At 47.6% G+C, this 19797-nt stretch overlaps 1 protein-coding gene across 1 annotated transcript in view; it reads left to right on the forward strand.

Annotated features, from left to right (window-relative positions):
* Nucleotides 1-19797, forward strand: part of PLEKHG4B (pleckstrin homology and RhoGEF domain containing G4B) — a 92922-nt gene that overhangs the window by 43738 nt on the left and 29387 nt on the right. The window contains exons 10-14 of the mRNA XM_035134775.2: nt 190-332; nt 960-1098; nt 3183-3305; nt 12456-12620; nt 13122-14020. Of these exons, the coding sequence (XP_034990666.1) occupies nt 190-332; nt 960-1098; nt 3183-3305; nt 12456-12620; nt 13122-14020 (1469 nt within the window). The remainder of the gene's footprint in view (nt 1-189; nt 333-959; nt 1099-3182; nt 3306-12455; nt 12621-13121; nt 14021-19797) is intronic.

Consider the following 19797-nt stretch of genomic DNA (forward strand, 5'->3'; position numbering starts at 1 on the left):
CTGGTGCTTTTCCATCAGTGCCACCACATTCTTGTAAGGAAAAAACTATAATGTTGGTCTGGGTGGTATCCAGTCTGGCTGGTTGCCAATGCTGGGTCTGAGTTCTTCAATAAGAGAATGCTGCATTTTCAGGTATATTCGCTGCAGAATTACTTGCAAAGCAAAACAGGCTTTCTTTCTTTCTTTTAGGAGGTTGATGACTTAATGAATAAACACAAGACGATGATGAAGCTCGTTCTGGAAGATAAACTGTTGGTCACCTTAAGGCTTGAGGGTGGGACGGTCCTTGCAAGGCTTAGAAAGGAAGAGTTTTGTAATACAGAAGATTATAGGTAGGTACTTCCTATGTCAATATTACTGCATTATGCATTGTTAAGCAGCCTGTCATTATGGTGCCAGTTGGGAAATAATGCTTTTTTTAAAAAATCTGGATGTTGGAACAAATGAAAATGTCACCATAGGTGTTGCAAAGGAACCAATGATCACACTGTGTTTTAGAAAGAGAGAGGAGAAAATGCCATCCAAGGTGACAGTTAAATACTGTATAGTGTTTTGCCAGAACGGCGGGCAAAGGCCACATATCCTATAAGCATGAGGTGCATTCATTTCAAAGAGCAGGCTCTCTGTCACTGCTAATATCCTAAACTACTCTGTTAAGCTCAAAGGCATCTTGTTCTGTAATCTGAATTGGGTAACTCGAAGTTGGAGGGAACTCTATTCTGTAAGTGAAACTCGCTACACATTTCTCTGAACCACAGCCTTTAATTTAAAAATATATAACAATGATACATAATGTAATGGGGTAGAGATTACCAGTATTATGTAGGATTATTGCCTCTGTCCTGAAGTTTGTCACTGCTGTTTGAAACAGATCAGGTAAGCACTTTTAATTTCTAGTAGCTTCAGTAGTTATTTGCTATATAGTTAACCAATGCTCGGTTTCCTCCTCTCTCCAACAGAGATGCCATGGAGACTATTACGAAGCTGTATAATCGAGTAGATGAGGAAGTTCATAGGCTGGTTCTCTTGTCTAATAAATGTCTGCAACAACTAGAGAATCTCTTGGCAATGAGAAAATTTGAAGAAGGCTGTGAACAGGTCAGTAAAGCTGCTTTTCAGCTTTAAAAACAACAGCTGGTAGATCCAATCACAGATTTTCTGTTGTCTTATCTAGTTTGATACTTAAATGTGTGACTGAGACCATGCCATATCTCTCAGTAACATTTACTTAAATAAAGTTTGCTATGAGACATAGTCTACAGACTATGGTTTGTTGTTAGTGAGGTAAAGGGTAAAGGGACCCCTGACCATTAGGTCCAGTCGTGGATGACTCTGGGATTGTGGCGCTCATCTCGCTCTATAGGCCGAGCGAGCCGCCGTTTGTCCTCAGACAGCTTCCGGGTCATGTGGCCAGCATGACTAAGCCGCTTCTGGCGAACCAGAGCAGCACACGGAGCTCGAGATTCTCTCGCCGGACAGCAATGCACAATTCCTGATTCAAATGTAATGCCAAGTCAGGCATTACAGTGGGATTGCAGTGAATTTCACCTTTGTACAGTAGGTGAATTTCTCCCACGCTTTCACATTCCTCTCTATCCTCCATCCAGACAAGTCAGAGGCATCACCAGAGCTCAAGGACACATCCCTGCCAGGCAGAAACACACAAGGAGGGTGCAGAGCAGGACCAGTAAGGGTGTGGCTGAGGAGTAGGGTAGTTGCATGGGGAGAGTCCCAAGAGACCTGGAGGGACACATTTGGTCCCTGGACCTGAGGTTCCCCATCCATGGTTTACTGTGACATGTAAACAAAACATTTTTGGGGGTATTTTTTGGTATTTTTTTCATTGTTTCCCCCTGATTAAAGAAAATTTTGTTACGTTTCAAATGCCTGAGATCAAATTGATAGGCTTCTGCTGGGTGTGTTCAAATATGTGCCTAGTCAAAAAGGAATTTCTTTCACATGCTCTCCAGAATGGTAGCTCTATTGATTCGTTGTAGTAAAATGAATATCTCTTTATATTTAGGAGCATAGGAAGCTGATTTATACTGATTCACACTATTGGTCCCTCCAGCAAACTATTGTCTACACCAGGTACCCTCCCAACCTGCAGCCCTCCAGATGTTTTGGCCTACAACTCCCATGATCCCTAGCGACCAGGAGCAGTGGTCAGGGATGATGGGAATTGTAGTCCAAAACATCTGGAGGGCCAAAGGTTGGGGGTGCCTGCTCTACACTAAGAAGTGGCTCTCCAGGATTCTAGACTGGGTGCATGGCTCGACCCACCTGGAGAAGCCAGGGATTGAATTTTGGGGCCTTCTGCAAGAACAGAGATGTACTGCTAGTGAGCTGCAGCCCTTCCCCATCAAACCCAGTAGAGCTCACTTTATTGGGAATTAATTAACCCAGAATTATTTTGTCTCTGGCTCTGCCCAGAATTGCCTGTAGCTTCACCCACCACCAGCAGGCAATATGCCCCCTCCTACTGGCAGATTACCCCTGTGTGAATGTGGCCTTCCACAGACCAAAAAAGGCCACACTTCCCTTTGTGGTGATGTCACATAAAGTCTTTCCCTAAAAAGTTATTGGGTGGGGAGGGAGCCGTCTGATGCTTTTAGTAACATGCATGGTTTGGCCCTCAGGAGAACTTTCTCAGTAGTCCCCTTACACCACTGGCAATGCATGTTGAAACATTTGAAGGAAGAAGAGTTTGGATTTGGATTTGATATCCCGCTTTATCACTACCCGAAGGAGTCTCAAAGCGGCTAACATTCTCCTTTCCCTTCCTCCCCCACAACAAACACTCTGTGAGGTGAGTGAGGCTGAGAGACTTCAGAGAAGTGTGACTAGCCCAAGGTCACCCAGCAGCTGCATATGGAGGACCGGAGACGTGAACCCGGTTCACCAGATTAAGAGTCTACCACTCTTAACCACTACACCACACTGCTGCAGGAGGTTGGGGTGTGTGTGCATGCAAACACATGCACATGCATATAAATTAAAGTGGTTTTGGGCCACAGTTGCAACTAAATAGCATCATATATGCTACAACATTAGAGCAGTTTGCTTTAAAATAAGTTTTTTTAAAAACCCACTTTATTTAGCTGAAGATGCACAATTTTTCTAAAGGTATGCTAAACGAACTGTTCGTTACTTCTAGCTATAAATTCTTGTATTCTTTACAGATAAAAGTCTGGTTTGAAAATGAGAGAGAACAATATATTGGGCCTTTGGATCAAGAACACCTTTCAGTTGAAAATGTGAAAAGGAAGCAAGAACAGTTCCTGGTTTTCAGTGAAAAGGCAATGGTAAGTGCTTTGCTTTGCTTTCTTAAACTTTATGCATGTAGCTTAAAACATGTGACAACCAGGCCCATAACCTCGATGGGGCTTTTGGCAATTTGCTTCAGCCATTGAAACTCTGGAAAACTTGATGTGATGGCATACCAACGATACCAAGTGTGTGTGATTCACAGTCACCATGGTTTGAGCATCAGCTAACAAATACCTTTTGAAACCCCAAGTCCTTCTTTCCTTGTGTAATAGAAAGTATTTGGTCAAGAAGAAAGAAAATTGACAACTTGGTGTTTTAGTTCGTGGGGTGTCGTATCCAATGGAATGGGTGTTCACCCTCTCGCGAGACACTAGACAGGAGCAAAGACTTGTGGGAAGTAGGCTGAACTCTCTCAGTTTTTCCTGTCTAGACGTAGCCAGCACGTTCCTCCTAGCTCTCCTGACTCAGCTAAGTTTTTTACTAGTTTCTGAACCCTCTTTTTTCTTTAGATTTCCCTTATTGTCATTTTAGTTTTACAGTTCTTTGTTTGTATACGCGTTGTGGTTTTTTCCATACACACACAAAAAACCCTTTCCATTGCTCTTTATGTTTGGTTGTTCCACTTATTTCCCACCCTTCTTTTATTCCTTAGTTGTTTATTTATATATATATATAAATTCCAGCACCGGTGCCCTTGCTGCAGTGCCAATGGCCGTTCCCACTTTCAGGTGGCCCTTTGTCGGCACACTCTTTTTCTTTCCCTCAGCAGCTTCAGCGGCTGCCACCATTTTTCTGGGATCGCAATGGAGTGAGCGTTTCTATTATGTCCCTGCCTGCCTGCTTCAATTTGCCTTTGAAATTGAGCCCTGACTGAACAGCCTCCTGGTTAGCTTTGGTGGCGACAGAATGCCTGTCCTTTGTCCTCATCCTCCTGGTCGGCAGCTGTGACAAGGAAGAAGAAGAAGAGTTTGGATTTGATTTCCCGCTTTATCACTACCCGAAGGAGTCTCAAAGCGGCTAACATTCTCCTTTCCCTTCCTCCCCCACAACAAACACTCTGTGAGGTGGGTGGGGCTGAGAGACTTCAGAGAAGTGTGATTAGCCCAAGGTCACCCAGCAGCTGCATGTGGAGGAACCCGGTTCCCCAGATTACGAGGCTACCGCTCTTAACCACTACACCACACTGGCTCTCCAGGAGAGTGTGTAGCTTCTGTCCCCCCCCCCCCCAACGGTGTGGCAAATGGAGTGTGTGGCTTTTGCTTGCCTTTTCTCCTGGTTCACAGAGTGGCAAATAGAGACCTTTGGGATATTAGAGTCTTTCCCCCTAACCGCTTCAACTCTATGGGAAAAGAGGCTGAGGCTGAGTTTCCTTTTCCTTCCACTCCATCCTCTTTGCTAGAAGCAGAAGTTGACGACTATTAGAGTGATGGTTCTGTTCAAGACTAATCATTTTCTATAAGACTATTCCAAGAGGCTAGTGCCCCCATCCTGAAACGTAAGATGATGCACACATTAGAATTATCAACTCAGTCTAACAAAATGTCAGCCTCAAAACCAGAGAGCAAGGTGTCTGTACTAACTAATAGCCAGGCCCGGCTCTAGGGGTAGTCTCGGTGGCGCGGGGGCCCCGGAGCGATCTCCGCGCCACGGTGCCAGGGCGCCCAACTGGCTTGAGACAGCCCTGCTAATAGCTACACCTCAGCTAACTTTATGTTGGTGCCCTCAGTATTGAAGGGTGTTTTTAAGTCTGAGCTTGAAGCATCTATGCATTCTAGAAAGAATACTGCCCTGGCTTACAAGTTATATGATTTGGATCCCCGCCATAGACCGACCGGTGTTAAATCTTCCATCTCGTCATCTGGTCCCCCGGGAGGGAGATGCTCAACTCTGGGATGTGACTGACAGGAGGCTAAAGTTTGCTCCATGTAAAATTCATGAAGTAGCTGCCCTTTCCTTAAGAGCTTCCTGTGTTGCTTCATCTTGTGCCCAAGCATGCATTGTGTGGCTTGAGGACTTATTGCAATCTCTTCCCCAAGATGCGGCCCATCAATGCCAAATTCTGACTAAGCTAAAGGCTCAGGCCTTTATAAATGGATTCTGTTCAATTTTCAGCTAGAGCAGTGGCGTCCCAAATAACAGCTAGACGCACCTTGTGGCTAAAGATTTGGAAGGCAGACACAGCATCTAAGGGTGAACCTTTCTACCGTTCCCTTTTCTGGTGATCACCTTTTTGGGGAAGGGGCATTGAAAGATGTCCTTATTACATCAAAGGTTAAAAGGAAAGTGTGAGGGACAGGGGATATCGCGAAGTCCCTCCCCTCCTGAGTTCAAGCCCATCCCCGAGCACAGGGGAAAGCAGAGAGAGTTCCGATTCCAGTGGGGAAGCAGGAAGTCGTGTCCGAGGCTCAGGCAAGGTAGAGGAGCCAGGGTCCCAGGTGGGACAGGAAGGGGCAAATAAGGGGGGGAGACCCATCCCCCCAACTCCGGAATTACGCAGAAAGAGGAGGGGAAAGAGGATGGGTCTGCCAAAGCTTTTGTGTTGGAGAAAGACGCGCCAAAAGCCATTCGGAGGTTCTGAACCCGACTGAACACATGGCTCCGTGTATATAGCAATGACTTCAGCACTGTAAATACGCAGCACCAATAAAAGAATAAAATGCAGAGCTGTGTAGAGTCGTTACTCTGAAGTAGCCCGCTCCGGCCACTGTGACAGCAACCTCCGAATCTTTTTTTGGGCTACTTTGGAGTTGCCGGGATGAGTGCGTCAGAGGCGGAGAAATGGCGGCAGATCGCGGAGAAAGCCCAACAGGACCTGCAGCAACTGGCGCTGCAGGCACAGGGGGAATTAAAGGCAGCTAAAGAAGAAACCAAGAAGGTCCAGGAGGACCGGCTACAACTTGCGGAACAGGTGAGAGCGCTTCAGGAAAAAGAGCAGCAATTAAGGGCGGTGGCGGTAGAGCTCCAAAACAAGCTGGATGCCGAGAAAAACAAGGCGGGAGGGGCCCCCCAACTCCAAGTGCTGCCGGGAAGGAGAGCGGGGACCCTAGTAAGCAAGTTCAATGGAGACCCGAGGGAATATCATGGCTTTGAGACTGAGATCGTGTATGCTCTTGAGCTGCACCATGATGAGTTCCCTGATGATGAGCACAGGGTAGCGTTTATTGTGGAACACCTTACAGGGGCAGCCAGGGAGTGGCTAAGACCGTTAATCGCGACAAAAAATCCTTGCATGAAGAATGTCAAACTATTTCTAGAGGCTTTAAAAACTATGTATGCGTCCGATAGTCATATGGACCAGACCAAGGAGGAACTGCATAATTTAAGGCAAAGAACAATGACAGTTCGCGAATATTGGGCGAGATTCACCATGCTAGTGCACAGACTGGGGTGGGAACTGCACTCGCCTCCGATGGAAGCGGCGTTCTACCTGGGGTTGAATGAGGATGTGAAAGATGAGCTCTCGAGAGGTCCAAAGCCCAGTAATATGGATCAGCTGAGCAAAGCGGCTCTGGCGGTGGGGGTGAGACAGGAATCCCGGTGGAACGACAAGCAAGCAACGCGCGCAAAGCGGGCTTGGTTCCCACGGTCGCAGGAGAAGCCACTCCCCCAACAACCCTTCCAAGCCACGCCTGGGACCAGCCAGGACCAGGAACCCATGCAAATTGATAGCGCGCGTGCGCGGGGGCTTTTCAAACCCCAGCGGCGACAAGACGCAAGGAGGGAAGGGGCGGGAATTGCTTTCTCTGCAACTCCCCCCAGCATCTCGTCAGAGACTGCCCACATCGCAGAGAGTGGCAAGGAAAGGCGGGAACGGTTGTGCCCTCCCCCACTGATGCAGCACCACAGCAGGGAAACGGGAAAGCCTGGTTGCAGGAGACAAGGGGCAGCAGCCAGGCGCAGTCAGCAGACAACAGCCCCAGCCCGCCCACCCGCACAGCGAGGAACAGAGCCAGCCCACCCCTCCCAGAGCAGGAGTGGTTCTAGAAGTGACGCTAACGCTCCCAAATGGCTATCCCCTGACAGTCCTCGCCTTAATTGACAGTGGTGCATCTGCCAACTTCTTCTCGAGAAACTTTGCAGAAGAGCACCAAATACAGCTTCTGCAGCTGGACTTTCCCTTGCACGTAGCCACCATTGACGGCAGGGAGCTGCTGGGAGGGGCCATCACTCATCAAACCCCCCCCCCATGAGAATGACGGTGGGAAGGCACTCTGAGACACTGGCATTCAACGTCACCACCATCTCAGACCCCCCCATCGTCTTGGGCATGAGCTGGCTGGCGCGCCACGACCCCTCCATCAGTTGGCACCAGAGATGCATCACGTTTGGCTCAGACTATTGTCTGGAACATTGCATGCAGCACCAACCAGGGGAGGGGCCTCCAATAGCCACGGTGGCCACCATGCACGTCAAGGGGGGTGAGGCGATACCCAAACCATACTGGGACCTGCAGGAGGTCTTCAGCGAAGCGGAGTCCGACCACCTACCCCCACACAGGTCTTTTGACTGCCAGATCAACCTGGTGCCAGGGGCAACGATACCCCCAGCCAAGCTGTACGCCATGTCAGATCAGGAGCTGGAGGATCTGCGTGCGTTTATAGACAAGAACCTCAAACGGGGGTTCATCAGAGAAAGCAAGGCAGCAGGGGGCAGCCCGGTCTTCTGGGTGGACAAGAAAGACACGCAACAGCGCCGTCTTGTGGTGGATTTTAGACGGCTCAATTCAGTGACAGAGCCAGTGGCTTTCCCCATGCCCAGAGTGGACGATCTCCTGACAGCGGCACGCAGGGGCAAGATTTTCACCAAGCTAGACCTGAGGGGGGCGTACAACTTGATCAGGATCCGGGAAGGCGATGAGTGGAAAACCACGATGTTCACGCCTCTGGGCTCTTTTGAATATCTGGTGATGCCCTTCGGGTTGCAAGGGGGCTCAGCATGCTTCCAGGCCTTCATGCACCACGTCCTGGGGTCCCTCCTCTTCAAGAACTGCTTGGTCTTCCTAGATGACATCCTTATCTATTCCAATGACCCAGTGCAGCATGTGAAGGATGTCAGGGAGGTGTTGCAGCGCCTGAAGGAGAACCACCTGTATGTGAAGCTGGAGAGGTGCAAGTTTCACACCAAAGAGGTGGACTTCCTAGGCTACAAGCTGTCAGACAAGGGGCTGGCGATGGACAAGGTGCAGGCCATCCTGGACTGGCACAGCCCCAGGACGCGCAAAGATGCCCAACGCCTACTGGGTTTCGCCAACTTCTACAGGAAGTTCATCAAGAACTTCTCTCGTGTCACGGCTCCTATCACCGACTGCCTGAGAGGCAAGCAGAAGTTCCGGTGGACACCGGAGGCGCAAGCAGCGTTCGAAAGCCTCAAGAGGGTGTTCGCTTCAGACCAGCACCTGTTCCACGTGGTGCAGGATGCGCCCCTACGCCTGGAGACAGATGCTTCAGACAAGGCTTTGGGAGCGATTCTGTTGCAACTGGACGCCAACAGAGAGTGGAGACCCTGTGCCTTCTTCTCCAGGAAGCTGACCCAGCCAGAACGCAACTACACAGTGTTTGATAGGGAACTTCTCGCGATCCACGCTGCGTTCCAGCACTGGCGACACTTCCTGGTGGGCGCCAAGCACCCCATCCAGGTGTGCACAGACCACAAGAACCTGGAGTTCTGGAGAACTGCCAGGGTGCTCAACCAGCGGCAGATACGGTGGGCAGAGTTCTTCTCGAACTTCAACTTCTCCATCCACTACATCCCGGGGGAGCAGAATGTCAGGGCGGATGCCCTATCCCGCAAGCCAGAGTACATGGAGGAGGAGTTGCCACCAGCACCCAGGCACATTTTCCCCCCATCAGCATGGTCCTGCGGAGCAGCAGTGGTGAGCGAGGCAGAACTCACAGCACTGACAGCAGCTGATGAATTTGCCACCCGCATCTTCAGAGAACTGAGAGGGGGGAGGGAGCAGGCAAAAGACTTCACAGACCGCAGGGGGCTGCTTTTCTACAAGGGTGCACTGTACCTGCCCACCACCCAGCTTAGACGTAAGGTCCTCAAGCAGATGCACGACAACCCAACGGCGGGTCATTTTGGAAGGGACAAAACCGCTCACCTAGTCATGAGACACTTCTGGTGGCCAGGGGTGCGGGAAGATGTTAGAGACTATGTACGGGGCTGTGACACCTGCCAACGAGCAAAGGTGGTCAGAGCAGCACCAGCAGGGTTGCTGGAGCCATTAGCCACCCCGCACAGGCCGTGGGAAGTAGTGTCAATGGACTTCATCACAGACCTGCCGTCATCCAGGGGCAAGACCGCAGTGTTGGTGGTGGTGGACCTTATGTCCAAAATGTGCCATTTTATACCGTGTGCCAGGGCGGTCTCTGCAGAAGAGACAGCCAAACTGTTTGTTGACCACGTATTCAGACTGCATGGATTACCTTTAAGGGTTATTTCGGATAGAGGCCGCCAATTTGTTTCCAGGTTCTGGAGGCGGCTCATGAACCTCCTGCAGGTGGAGGTTAGCTTGTCGACAGCTCGGCACCCGCAGACCAATGGACAGGCAGAGAGGGTCAACGCCATTCTGCAGCAGTACCTGAGATGCTACGTCAGCCAGAGGCAAACGGACTGGGTGGATCGCCTGCCACTGGCAGAATTTGCCTACAACAATGCGGTGCACGTCTCCACAGGAGTGTCGCCCTTTAAGGCCAACTACGGGCGCGACCTCAGATCTTTCCCGGAGAGGGAGGGGGAGGAGGAGGAGGAGGGCCCGCAGGCAGAGGATTGGGCAGAGGAGCTGGAGACGGTGCACCAGCAGCTCAGAGAACACTTGGAGAGGGCCAAGGAAGCGTACAAAAAGGGGGCAGATCGCCACAGGCGACCGGGGGAGGTCATCAGGGTGGGGGACAAGGTTTGGTTGTCCTCGGAGGGCCTTCCCACCAGAGGGAGGTGCAAGAAGCTGGCACCCAGAAGGTTGGGCCCTTTCACGGTCACGCAGCAGGTAAACCCGGTGGCATACAGGCTGGCACTGCCAGAGGACATGAGGGTGCATCCAGTGTTTCATAGATTGCTGCTGTCGCCGTACAGGGAAAGCAGCAGGCTCCGAGACAGCGAACAAACCCCCGAGGGAGGGGGGCAGAGGGAAGGCAGGGAGCAACTCAATGAGGCCACGGCCATCCTTGATTCACGGAGAGGGGTGGGGGGCCTGGAGTACCTCATGGCATGGGAGGATGCTCCACCGTCACAGAATGAATGGGTCCCAGCCACTCAGATACAGGAGGAATTCCTGGTAGAAGAATTTCACGCCCTCTTTCCCCACAGACCCAAGCCCTGGCACATGGAAAGGGAGGGGGAGGGGGAGGAAGCACGGGAGAGCAGTTCACAATGGCGCTGGGAAGCGGAGTTTGAGGAACCAGAGGACGAGGTATGGGCGTCACCGAGATCCACCCAGTCAGAGGAAGAAGCAGATTGGCAGAACATTTTTACCCCCACCAGCTCTGACGCCACGGACTTTTTAGGATTCCCGTCCTCCCAGGCGGAAGGGGGGGGCTCGCAGGACTGGGGGGAGGTGTTCACACCAACGGGCTCGGAAAGTACTGAGTTCTTAGGCTTCCAGTCGTCACCGACACCTGGGGGGGATCTGGGGAGGGGAGAAGGAGAGCTTGGGAGGGGGGTGGATGTGAGGGACAGGGGATATCGCGAAGTCCCTCCCCTCCTGAGTTCAAGCCCATCCCCGAGCACAGGGGAAAGCAGAGAGAGTTCCGATTCCAGTGGGGAAGCAGGAAGTCGTGTCCGAGGCTCAGGCAAGGTAGAGGAGCCAGGGTCCCAGGTGGGACAGGAAGGGGCAAATAAGGGGGGGAGACCCATCCCCCCAACTCCGGAATTACGCAGAAAGAGGAGGGGAAAGAGGATGGGTCTGCCAAAGCTTTTGTGTTGGAGAAAGACGCGCCAAAAGCCATTCGGAGGTTCTGAACCCGACTGAACACATGGCTCCGTGTATATAGCAATGACTTCAGCACTGTAAATACGCAGCACCAATAAAAGAATAAAATGCAGAGCTGTGTAGAGTCGTTACTCTGAAGTAGCCCGCTCCGGCCACTGTGGCAGAAAGTTTTGCCTTTTTGTCAGTGTTTTCAAGGGAAACAAGGATTCCAACGGTTCCAGACTTCCTCAAATGCAGAGACATCAAACAATGAAACCAGTGACGGGTCTTCATCCCATTTGGGGGGGGTCATCTTTCCAGCTTTCTTCCTGCCTGGCAAAAGTCTGTCTCCAACTGCTGGGTTCATTTTGGTTCCTCCTGATAGTTTCGTCCCTTCCTCTCTACCAAAAAACAAACTTCGTCTTCAAGCCGTTTGGTCTTCAATTCATCATCTTCTTTCTATGGGAGCTATAGTTCCAGTTCCTTCACATCAGCATTTTTGTGGTCTCTACATATTTGTATCCTTTAACCCTTAGGGATTAATTTTTCCAAAACAACCTTAGTGAGGTGGATTAAGGTCTATATTTTCATGTCTTATTATTCCCTTAAATTACCTTGTCCATCTCATGTTCTGGTGCATGTTGGACATTTGTAGGGCAGCCACTTGGTCATCATCTTCCACCTTAACAGACATTACAAATTGGACCAGCTGTCCTCAGGTGAGGCGACCCTTGGTCAAACGGTGCTCCAACAGTTATTATAGTCAGTGTATTGCAGAGATGGGACCCGCCTGAATTGGTGACTCCACTGTGGTATGTCCCATTCCATTGGATATGACGCCCTACAAACTAAAAAGAACAATTGGTCTTACCTGAAGTATGGTTTTGGGAGTGGGGCATCATATCCAATGGACCCCACCCTAAGGTGCTCTACTATACACTGTTGGGGTATGGCCTACCTTGAGTGCTAGTTCGTCAAGTTCCTTGTGTTGTGTTTCCTTACCTTTCAGATACTTAGCAATTTAGAGATTTTATTATAGAAATTTCCGGAGCCAAGGAAGTGGGAAGTAGGCAGGTATTTTTTTTCTCTTTAGGGACTCTGTTGGTACTTTCTGTTTGGCAAATCCAGAAAACTGAGGGAGTCCGGCCTACTTCCCACAAGTCTTTGCTCCTGTCTAGTGTCTTGCGACAGGGCACCCATTCCATTCTGTTGGATACGACGCCCCACTCCCAAAAGTACACTTCAGTTAAGACCAGTTGTTCTTTTTATGTTACAGCAATATTCCCAGAAAGGACTACAGCTCATAAAGGAGCATTCTTCATTAAAATCTGAAGAAGAATTTCAGGCTTTCAGTAGGTATCTGAGTAACATCACAATTCAAACCGAGAAAAGGAGAAGTGAACTGGAGAAGCTGCTTAAGCTATATGAATTTTATGAAAGAGTAAGAATATTTCTATTTTCTTTTTTTTTCATATTACACCACTCTACATGTTATATTCAGAAGTAGATCACAGAAGTGTGTGCATGCTCTTTGCTCTGCTGCAGTATGACTTTGCACTGCAGGGGGGTGGACTAGATGACCCTTGGGTCCCTTCCAGCTCTATGACTTTCCATGAAAACAGCTTTCCTTACAGATTACTCTTCATATCTCAGAGCTCACAGTCTACCATGCTGCAGAATATGGTGGGTGGATTTGGATAGATACGTACAGCAGAGAGAGCCATTTTTCTTTACTCTTGAGAGACAGGGTACAGTTTCTGCAGTCTAGGATCTTGGGGGCAAGACCACAACCCCAGTAATGACGTAACTGCCCAGCCTCAACAGCTTGTTTTGGGCACAGTTCATTGTGGAAAAGCTGCATATAAGTAAAATCAGCCAATCAATCCATGTCCTCCACTTAACTATTCTTTTTTCTTTCTCTCCTTTTCCACTAATCATCCAGGCGTCCAAGTGGATGGTTCACTGTAACGAGTTTCTTGAAAAGCTTTCAGTGGAAGCCAAGTATTCTCAGCCAGCAGTTCAGTCTTTGCAAAGCTACCACCAAGACGCTACAAAGTTTTCTGCCGAGAACTTTCAGAAAGTCAGTGAGGTGATTATTGCTCTGGGTAACAAGGAGGAACTAAAACAATGGAATATTTTATGGCTCAAATGCCAGCAGACCAGGCACCACTTAGAAGAGGTCCTTTCAGAAGCAATTAAAGGTACCCGTAAAGAAGGGCCCAGCAGTACTCTGAGAGAGATTGGCCAGAGGGACGGTCATAACCTGGGCAGCAAAACTGCAACACAACAAAGCCAATCTTCCGGCTTTGGTTCTAGCACTGCCAATAACGTTCATGACAGTAAGTCACTCGGTCTGTTTCAAGGTAGCAGCCCATCTGTGGACGTGTCGCCTTTTTTACATCAGGAAGATGCTGCTCAAAACACCGATCCATTTTCTTCTTCTGTTAAACCTTCGGTTTCACAAACTCTTACTCCACTCTTGGGTAGGTTTCAAAGGACTAGCCGTGTTTCAGAGGATTTGGACAACATTTCTATCTGCTGTTCGGAACCAATCCAGACAACCAGCAGCCGCCACCGGAGACATCCGCTGAAGAAGATTATGAAGAAGACACAGAGCTTTGAGTTGACCCGACATGAGAGTAACCACAGTGAACTGCATCATCATGGCTATACGGGAGTTTACATAAGAGGCCTGGAGGTAGCCAGCAATGTTGCTGCAGAAAAGAGAAACACACAGCGGTCCAATATCAAAAGCCCTTTGGTTTGTCGAAATCGCAGTTTATCATCTCCTTCAAGAATCCACCATGCAGAAGATGAAGAAGAGAGAAAAAGAGGGGGAAGGTGAGAAATGACAGCAACGGAATCCATTCCGGTGAACAAACAGCCTGAAAAGTGCTGTAAATATTTTAACATATTCTCAGTAGAATTGTTAGCTGATTACATTTTTGAGTCAATTAGCTTCCTTGCCTTTAATCACTGAGAGTGATTAAAGGTAAGTGTTTTAGGCGGGTCAAGTTCTGAGGATCTTCAATGGAGGTGAAATTCATTTCTGAGCAACAGACAAAAATCTTGTTTGTAACATTGTACTCTTCACTGAGCAACACATTGCAGGATTCTTCTGTCATCCTTATTTTTATTGAATTTCCTAAGATTTATATATGACCAGGTGTGGTTCCATAGACACTTCAAGGCAGCTTTCAACAATCAATTTTGAATCTGAGCTCAAGGCATTAAATATGTGGTCTATTTTGTTCTTGGAGTAAAATTAAAGATACCAACAAGTCCAGAAGATTACAGTGCCCATTTCTTTTCTCAGCAGCACTGAATTACAGTATTGACCTAAATTTGCCTGTTGTAGGTAAATAAGTCAGTGCTGCTGAGAGAAAAGAGAAAACATCAAGCCCTCGCTTACAGCTCTGGGCTTTGTTTGCCCATGGAAATGTACCATCTGCCAAGGGCAGAGAGGCAGGTGTCCCTTCCATTGAAGTGAATGGGGATAATTACATGGCAGGAACACCATCAGATAGAAAAGCTTTAGTAATGTGATTCTTTCTGTGGTGTTTTAGCCTGCACAATGAAATCTGAGAGCAGTTTAACATTTCCTCCTAAGCCTCTGTTGGTTTTGGCAGTTATAATTATAGGGTGTATACTGTATTTACTCAAATCTAATGTGCACCTTTTTTGGCCAAATTACGTTGCAAAATTAAGGTGCGCATTAGATTTGATGGCTCTTTGACATTGGCTAGCAAATGTTTTTTCTTGGTTTCAAGTTTTTGAACATTGAGGTGCACATTAAATTCAATGGAGCATTGGACTTGAGTAAATAGAGTATAAATATTTGATGTATATACTTGAAGCATAGACTCTCCTAAATTGTGAGTGCTGTTAGTTCCATGTATCAGCCAATGATCATACCTTAAAACACATGCCAGTCAAATGTTCACAAGTTGACTAGAAGGATTGACTAGACACTGAGTTACCATTTTCAGTGCTTTGCCTCCTCCTCAAGAACAAAAGGGTAAGGGGGCTGCTGATATGAAAGTGGTTGCATTTAAAATACTTTATGCTGTAACATCCATAACAATAAGATGGAAAATTGTACTGCCTCTGATACCCTAGTTCAGTTATCAGATGTAATCACAATATATTACTTTTTATACTGACCTATTTTTCCTGCATTTAAAATATTGTTCCACCATAAAAGCACTCAGAGCTTCCTTGCTTCCCCTAATATATGTTTCTTGAACTGGATCTTTACCAAATTTGCACACATAGGTGTCCAAATAAACTGGCTACCTTCAGGGGAAAACCCTTCTAAAGCAGAATTAGTGTTGTGAAGAGGCCTTCCACATACCATCATAAGTCAATCTAAAAGAGAGGCCTCTCACACACCATCCGAGTGATAATGGCAGGACCTTCATTTGAAATTGGCCTCTTTTATGGAGGTGAAGCTGGACTGTTTTGCTTTTCATGGCAGGACACGTACAGTTCACCATTTATTTTACTAGGTTCCCTTGTCGCTCTGGCAGAAGGGGAGTTCTGTATGTCTTGCAGCATTGCCCATGCTAAGAGTTATGGCCCAAAGACCTCCCCTACTTCCTTATTCCACAATGAAGTGGTGTGCCCTCTTACTGTTGGAGTGCAGAGTGTTCCAGACTGAGGTTGGACAGTGCTTTGCTGGATCCGTCTTTTAACCCCAGAAACGTTGATGTGATATATTTAGAGAGAAGCCTCATATCCTCATATCCTCAATCAATAGCCTCTTTTAAGGTCTCTCTCCAAGAGGGAGGATAAACTCTCCAAGAGGAATGCCAAACTTCTCACTCACCTGGCTGCTGAAATTTCTTCTCTTGAGCCACCCATGCCCAAAAGGATTGACAGTGCATGGGGTAAAAGAACCTAATTCATTCAGAAGGCAGGCAACTGGCTCTGGTAAAGGAACACTGAAAAGACAGGAGACTCCCACGCTACTGATAAGGATCTGCCACAGATGCCAAACGCTGACACAGACCAATGTGACATGGCTCTAGAAGGGTTTTCCACCAAGTAGCCTATGTGGTTGGTTACCCTGATGTATGATTTTGGGCCTCTCTTGAAGAACAACAGCAGTTACAGGTAAGCAATCATGTTTTCCAAAACATTTCTTTTCATGACCTACAGATGCACAGCCTCCCACATTAGCACTCATTATGTTAGTCTGCTTCCCATAGTAAATAAAACAAACAAGCACATTCTCTTTGCTTCTTTCTTCCTTTTTCAAACCTTTCCCCCATTGTGGACCTCTTCAGTTTTACACTATCCGACTTCTCTTTTCTTGGCACAGACTGTTATCCAGCCTTTTCAACATGGGAAGTATGTTGTCTGAGCCACATATTCTTCTTACTCAAGGATCCCCAAATTGGTCACATGTACCTGTATTGCTCACGTCTGTGGAGCATTATTACGGTAGACATAGCCTTCAAGGGTATCCTTGGCAACCATGAGGACTAGACATTCATTTTTCAAGTTGAAGCTGGTTCTCGTTCTTACTGTATGTCTCCAGGTTAATCATGGAATTGGAGGAGCCTTGTAGGCTCTGTGCAAGAAATCTGAAGCTGGAGAATCCCATAGCTGCCAAGTCTCCCGTTTTCCCTGGGAAATCCCCGTTTTCCAGCTGTTCCTAGCTGAAAAAGCGATTTTTTTTGTTTTCCCCCAGTTTATTCTGGTGCGGCGGCCATTTTGGAACTGGGCGGAGCATGCTCAGAAGCGACTTTTGATGCTGCTTTACCCAGTTCCAAAATGGCTGCAGTGCAACTTCTGGCGCGGCGGCCATTTTGGAACTGGGCAAAGCAGCATCAAAAGTCACTTCTGAGCATGCTCCACCCAGTTCCAAAATGGCGGCAGCGCTACTTCTGGTCTGCTATTTCCGCCCGGTCCCTTATTTCTCTGACAGCAACTTGGCAGGTATGGAACCCCCAAGATGTGATCAACAATCCTGTCCTTTAAGACCTCCAGGAAGAGCCCAGCACACCTCTAGGAAATCAGTTCCATTGCTAAACTAATCTAGTACGATAGTAGACTTTTCCTCACTGGAGGTCTTCGTGCATCAATTCAGTTCAGAGTGGGTGGGGTCTTCTCACAAGGCTAGTTGATTCACAGCTGGCTCCCTGCTCTCTTCTGCAGAGGAGGCTGACAGTAGCAAAGGGGGAGGGCTGCAGAGGGCAATGATAGGAAATCCCCCTTTCCCAGATTCCCAGGTCTTCTTGCTGTCGGAGCATGCAGCTTACGAATTTTGATGGCGGGCAACACGCATCATTGGCAGGGGGGTGGGTAACATTTGAAATAAAGTGATTCTGGGTGATTCAGTTAAATGCCATGCTTTATTTTCATAAAGTTTCACCAAATAAGGGTTGCAGAATATCAAATGAAAGGTATTGTATAAGAAATTGTTTTGGGTCCAATCAATGTCAAAAATCAGCATCGCTGAGTGCTAAATTTTATATTTCCAATATAAATCCAGTATAAACAGTAAATGATCCATTATAGCATGAGATAATAGTACGGGAATGTAGCTTAGACTGTTTCTGTTGCAGAGGTCCTGATTGCTGCCGTATCTGCACTTCTCACGGCAATTCAGTTTGCTTGTCTTGCAGATACATGGTGGAGCACATCTTTGGTGCACACATGAACACTTGCAAAGGTCCAAAACAGTCACAATGCGCATAATAGGCTCAAATTTGTCGCTAACACTTCCATCCAAGATCTGAAGCTGATGTGTGTTTGGGATGTTGTCAAATGTCTTGATGCCACTGACTTGCTTGTATTTTAGCTCTCAGGATTACACAGTACATATGTCCTGGGTCAGTGGAAGGCTCTAACTTGGACATCTTCTGAAAAGCTATCATGTTACATCACCAATTATACTTTTCTCCCCATTTGTGGTGCATACAGACACGCTGGCAGACAGGTTTCTGTAGTGCCTACATCCCTTCTGAGACAGAGACTGAACTTCCCAGATTTCACTAAGCTGGGATTCACTAAGTCCTTAGAATAAGGTCATGATTTATAAGCTGGTTCGCAGAACTTAAAAGGAACCTCAGAAATCATCTAGTCAACTCCCTGCTTAGTAGGAAATCCACTTCTGCATTGTCTCAGGTAGGTGAACACCCTCTGCTTCAAAGCCTCCAATGAAGAGGACTAGATGACCCTCATGGTCCCTTCCAACTCTACAGTTCATGTAGTCTGAATACTTTTTCCTTTCATTTGAATCCATTGGTTCAAATCCCACCCTCTGGAGCACTAGAAAATAAATTGGCCCATCCTCTATGTGGTAATCCTTCAAATATCTGGATATGGCTGTCATATTGCCACTTAATCATCACTTATCCTCATTGTTCCTCCTAGACTAGGTCTCCACGCTCCTCACCGTCTTTTCACCCTCAATTGCTGCCCTTTCCGGATTAGAAAGGATCCAAATAAACAGCTTAATTCAAGAAAGTGTGGAAAGGAGTTTTTACTACCTGCTCTGTGGCCTTACTCAGAAAAGAAAGATTGGAGGCTTCCAAATAATCTAGGAAGCTGGGATCCAGTTGCAATTCCTTAAACAAAGGTCTTACCACTGCTTCATTAAAAGGCTCAAGGGCACAGCTGTCCTTCAAGGAAGCATTTACAATCTCCACCACCCAACTGGCCTGTCTCCCTCTGTCAAGTTTTAGGATAGACACAGGTCCAACTAGCAAGTATTGCTCCTCCAAGCAACTTATCCACATCCTCAGGCCAAACAAGAAGAAACCCCTCCATCAAAATCAGGCGGTTGCCAACTTGGATCTCCTTTTAATCCAGAGTCAAAGGGAATGCAAGCATTTCTATCACCAAAATGTTTTGCAAACTTATTACAGCACATTGACAGTCTCTGCAAATTGCCGCTATTTACATGCTTTTTGACATTTAAGGAACTCCAAGACTTCCCTTTCCAGAAGCTCAGCATGAGTTGTTCTGCACGCCTGGCTGTCTTTAACAATCCTTTTCCATTAGCACCACATTTTCCAATACCCTTTTGGAGAGGTGAGTCATTGCTGCCTTTGCCAATACTCCTGTCCAGGTCAGCATCAGTGGAGAGGTTCCTGGTTATGGTGAAGCCCAGGTAGACAAAATTACCAAGACTGGCAACATTAGCCCCATTGGGGAATCCCTTGCAGACCCCAACCACTTGGAGACAGCGAGGTCAGGTAGCCACAGCAGTGACAAGAGGAGGAATGACCACTGGGAGGAGCACAGAGAGAAGAAATGTCATGGTACACTTGCAGCGGCGCAACCGGACACCTTCCTCTGACCCAGCTGCAGCAAAACATGTCTTTCCTGTTTCGGTTTCTACAACCACAGCAGGCGCTTTAACTCTCCAGCAGTTTGACTTTACCCTCAAAGGCACAATTCTCTCAGACAGACAGACACCAGCCAATTCTTTCTCCCACTTTATGCAGTGCAGACATTAAACTAACCTGCCTGTAATGTCCTAGTTCCTTCTGCAATCTTACAGACAAGTTACACATTTTGTTAGAAGACTATCAAATTCAGATTTGAGTTATTTAAGAACTCTCAGACCTCATGATTTGTTCATTTTTAATTTGTTTGTAAGTGCT

The sequence above is a fragment of the Zootoca vivipara genome, chromosome 13, assembly GCF_963506605.1.
Source record: "Zootoca vivipara chromosome 13, rZooViv1.1, whole genome shotgun sequence".
Classification (NCBI taxonomy): Eukaryota; Metazoa; Chordata; class Lepidosauria; order Squamata; family Lacertidae; genus Zootoca; species Zootoca vivipara.